The sequence below is a fragment of the Aplysia californica genome, unplaced genomic scaffold, assembly GCF_000002075.1.
Source record: "Aplysia californica isolate F4 #8 unplaced genomic scaffold, AplCal3.0 scaffold00463, whole genome shotgun sequence".
Classification (NCBI taxonomy): Eukaryota; Metazoa; Mollusca; class Gastropoda; order Aplysiida; family Aplysiidae; genus Aplysia; species Aplysia californica.
Window position 1 is genome coordinate 419,858 of NW_004797733.1, and position 5,148 is coordinate 425,005.

General features: G+C 40.0%; 1 protein-coding gene across 1 annotated transcript in view; it reads left to right on the forward strand.

Moving 5' to 3' along the window:
• The first annotated feature begins 230 nt into the window (after window positions 1-230).
• LOC101864412 (repulsive guidance molecule A) overlaps window positions 231-5,148 on the forward strand; it is a 92,516-nt gene continuing 87,598 nt past the window's right edge. Inside the window, exon 1 of the mRNA XM_005105306.3 lies at window positions 231-1,488. Coding sequence (XP_005105363.1) covers window positions 1,460-1,488 — 29 coding nt within the window. The 5' untranslated portion in view covers window positions 231-1,459. The remainder of the gene's footprint in view (window positions 1,489-5,148) is intronic.

Sequence of the window (5,148 nt, forward strand, 5' to 3'; positions counted from 1 at the left end):
TCACACACACACACACACACACACACAACGCTCAAAAATTTCGACTGCGCTGCATGCAATCCCCAATGTTACGCCAATCAGATAATGGTGCATGTTCTACATACACAATATCGTGGTAGGCCTACAAACGGATTGGCGTTCTTCCGTCCGTCCGTCCGTCCGTCAGTGGGTCCTCGCGCTCGCCCCCCGCGGTTCCTGTTGTGATTGCAGACACTTGCATTGAGTTATCACTGGCGACGCGAGGAGCGCGTCCGGACGGTTTTCCTTCTGACGCGAGGTGCGAACTGCTTCTAGCGGAACCAACCCGTCGCTTGTGACAAACTCGCTGTGATAATCATCGACACCTCTGGTGTTGCTGTCGCTATCAATGTCGAAGCAATTACTGACTGCCTGCGCAGCAGCTCCCAACGAACAGCGGAGCCCGCCGGCCAGCCAGCCCAGCCCCGTGTGCTAGTGAGAGAAAGAGAAAGAGAGAGGGAGAGAGAGAGGGGGGAGGTACAAAAAAAAACAAGAAATACGTGTCACTAAAATTGCACACAGATTTGGATTTCAGCTGCTTGTGAGATAAACACGGATTAGTCGTCTTGCAACAGGGGGATTACGTTTCCGGTTTTAAAGGAACTGAACATTCTCCCAGTATCAGGTTTTTTGTTTTAATTCTTTTAAAATCTTTTCATTTATTCCCGCCTACAGCCCGGTTTGGATTATTTCATTGTCGTTACGGCTGCCAGAGAGAGTACAGGGAGACGGTTGTTTCTCAGAATAGTGCTTTAATCTTTCGGTGCAAAAACAAAATTGCTTTAAAACATTAGTTCTCTGGGGTCCATTCAGAGGAAAAGTGTGTTCTTCACCGGAAAATTAATCCTCTCAAGATTGTGTTATAAGAGGTGCATCGAGGAAAAGCGGATTGCGTTACCGAGGATGATCTCGGATTGCGGACAACAAAAAGCGGCGGAATATGATCCTAGACCGTTGGACAGTTGTCGGGGAACCACAGAGATTCTGGACCCGTTCTGCTAGTCAGACGCCCAATAAAATATGTGACAGGAGTGAATTTAATTATTGAAACACCTAAAATCATCTGAAGAGAACTGGAATAGATTTGATGGTTTTTATCTCTGGGTGAACATTTTTTGCTTTAAACTTTCCTGTCACAACTGTCTGGAGGTAAAATCGGATTATAAACATTGTACTCTGCAAACAATTGGAGTTTACTTTTTGTCGGTGATATGTTGTATCAACAAAACATCTGATTACAAGTGAGATATCATTGTGCTTTGCTTCCAATTCGATTCAAGGCTAGTGTGAAACATACAGTTTCTGTAATCAGTGTCAGAAGTTAGTGCATAAATTGTTGAATTCTGTAGATTTTCAGTATGTTCAGCCCGCAGATTTCAACATAGGATTTGAACCTTCTGCTTCCAAGTTGAGACTAAAGCACTTACCCCGGACTAACAAAATGGATTACTTGAACGCGCTCGCACTTCGGTAAGTTTTACAAATTTAACTATATAGTCGTAATGTCATTTTATTTTCGGCTTTGTTCACTTTTGCATCAAGATCTATGGGTTTTTTTAAAGACGGAAATATAAAAATAAATTCACAAGGACGGATAGTTAAATGTCTGATAAAACACGGAAGACAATTTTAGAGTGATCTCAGGTAAATGCTTCCTGGTGTATTTGTTTCTTATGTTTGTTCGCTTTTTTTCTATCTATGTGTCGCTTTTATTTCTCTTTGTTGTTGATGTTGTTATTGTTGGTGGTGATGATTATGCTTCTTGTTATGTTATTTTCCGTTTTTGTTGATTGTTTTGTCTTGTTTTGTCTGGTTGTTGTTTTTTTAATCTGTTCTTTATTGTTGTTTGTTGTTGTTGTTATTTTTGTTGTTATTTCTGTTGTTGTTGTTGTTGTTGTTGTTGTTATGGGGGTTGTTGTTTTTTATTGTCGTTATTTTTGCTCGAAAAAGACTTGACATTCGATGTATTTTTACAATTTGTCTGCCGTGCTGTTGGACTCAGCTAGTGTCTTTACAGCACAGGGACCCCCCTCCACTTCCTTAACGGTGCAGTAATTTATTGGCCGTGCGTCTCTCGACAGGGTGCACGCCAGTGAAAGGAAAAAATAACACCTTACCCTTTGCAGACAAGCTGTGGTCTCGTGTAGATATTTACCCGACTTCTTATTAAAACTTCACCCGTCGTCGTAAATCGCGCCTCACGTCGTACAGGTTACAAGCAACAATGTTTTTACAACATTTTCTCTTTGAACAATTGTCTGCAACGAAAACCATATCTTTTACCCAACAGGAAGACGCTACAGACATGCGGAGGATATGGCCGAAAACCCACTATTTGAAAATATTTCCAGTAGATCTACAGCCTACAAAAAGAATTGTAAGGGTTAGAGTACCTTGAAAGAGTAAATTAAAATTAATGAATCACCAAATAACTGTAGGAAGTTTACATAAAACAAGCTAAATCACACGAGGAGGAATAAATTACATTCACTAAAAATCTAGTGATATGTTTATGGGAGTTCTCTATAAACAAATGTGTACTCAGAAGATGCGTGAGCAAGGTTCCCAACACCTTGGCCTGCATATCTGAACAGAGTAGAGTTGTAAAACATTTGTAACTTGACACATCGTGTAGCGCCTACTTAAAAAAAAAAAAGAAATCAGTTGCATGTTCCCTCTCGCTATATATACACAGTTCCCGGGTGTCATCTTCGTCAAAATTTGGTGTTGCAAAACTACCAGGAGGTTGACATTCATGGTAGTAGATCTACCTATCTTTGTGCGTGTTCTATCTAGCGTCTCTCTGTGTACTGTTAACATACAACACCTGTGTCTAGGCCGGACAGTCCGCAACTTAAATGAGAGTATCAATGTCCTGGACTTTACAAAAATATTGATAATACATAAATGTATTTAACCGTCAAGCAACCAGACACGTCATGAGATTCACAAGACAATCTCAAATGTTGACTCCAGTTGTTAACAGCAGGCTGCATCTTCCAGGAGTCTTCTCTTAACAACGTTGACTGTACACTTTCCCGTCTGTCTGCATGCCTGTCTGTTGTATCTTTTGCTTTTAGAATCTTTCTCCTTCTATTCGAGATCGCGTCCTCTTTTTCATCTTGTATCCTTATGCTCCTGTCCCCAACACCCACACGCATGAACGTGAACGTGTGCGCTCGCGCGTGCGCGCGCACACACACACACACACACGCACGCACACACACACACACACACACACACACACACACACACACACACAAACATACACACACACACAAAAACAAACATACACACACAAACATTCACACACAAACATACACACACAAGCATATACACATACACACACAAACATACACATACACACACAAACACACACACACACACACAAACACAAACACAAACACACAAACACACACACACACACACACACACACACACACACACACAAACACACACACACACACAAACACACACATAAATCTATACATGTAAACACATGCACACATACACCCTCGTATAAAATATTATATGTAAAACTACCTACAAAGAAACAATCACACATACACAGTCGTACACAAACGCACACCCTCTTAACACTCACATAAATGTATGTTGTACGTGTTGTTTGTTTGTTTCGTTAGTTGGTTTGTTTGTTTTTTGTTTTTGTTTGTTTTTCTTAATTAATTTCAAATCAACAACAAAAAACTCGCTATTTGGGCATTTTTCTTATAAAAATCTTTTCATCCAATTTCTTATCTTTTTATGCATCCATATATATTCACATACACACACTTATTCGCCAAAGTTTTCATCTGTCTGTCTGTCTGTCGGTCTGTCGGTCTGTTTGTCTGTCTGTCTGTCTGTCTGTCTGTCTGTCTGTCTGTCTGTCTGTCTGTCTGTCTGCAAAAATGCATCGCTTATTTGTTTACGTATCATTTAACGTATTACATTATTCGATAAAATTGAATATTTACATTTTCTCAATTTGTCATTATCTTTGCTAATGGGAAAGCTGCTATGAGTGCCCATTACTGCCGAAATTTTTATTTTTTTACAGTATTGAAGTTAAGATTAATTAAATTTGCTTTGATGACCTTATTTTTATCCTAGTGTACTATGTTTTATTATGTCTTTATTTCTTCCTGCGCGATATTCTAGCGTGGTTTTACTGTAGTTAGGTTTATGTTGGGTTTTTTAAAATACTAGTTTGTATATTTTTAACAGCTCTTTTTACTTTCGGCGAGTCAGATTTATTTATAGAGAAAACGCATACATTTCAAGCTAATATCCATATCCTCGTGGGATTTCGCTGTCGCAGTTCCAAGTTCATGCCCTGCTGACAATTTCGGCAGCTTAAAATACAATTTTTTTGCTCTTTTAGATATCTTTTTAAAGGAGGTTGGGCTCATTTATGTAGCCAAATCTGACAAAATATTGACAGCTTAACGGATTCTTGCCAGGCGCATGGTTATTTACGTGTTTAAATCTGCTAACAACATTAAAGTTTATCCCAGTTGCGTAAGGTTTGCGCAAACGCATTGACCTGTTATCGTAACGACGCTCTCTCTCTTATCCAAACTATTCAGTCATATTTTTTCCCCTTAATTTGCGTTCATCTTCCAGCTGTGTAGATAAACGTCCTGGGCGTGACAGGCTGTTTATCCGTCGTTTGTGTATTTATCTGTTGCTTTGTGGCTGTATCTATATTGAGCGGGTCACTCGGCTAGCAATCTCTTTCGCACATGGGGAGGTATTAAATTTATTGAGTTTCGTTACGCGCTCTTTTCGTGAGAACTGGAACGAGTTAAAGAGTGCAGGATGAAGAATGTGTGTGTATTCGTGTATTCTATGTCTATGTGTGGGTTTGACCTCATGAGGAGAATGCATAAAACACGGTGTGTGAATACTTATATACTATGAGGACAATGAGAAAGAGGAGCAAGAGGGAGACAGAACGAGTGTGTAAAGAAGAGTGAGACTGACAGAAGGTTATGAGTCATTTTGTCAGTGGTGTAGTAATACATGTGTGCGTGTGCGTGCGTGCGTGCATGCGTGAGTGTGTGTGGGCGCGAGAAAGTGTGTGTGTGTGTTTATATTTGTGTGTGTGTGTGTGTGTGTGTGTGTGTG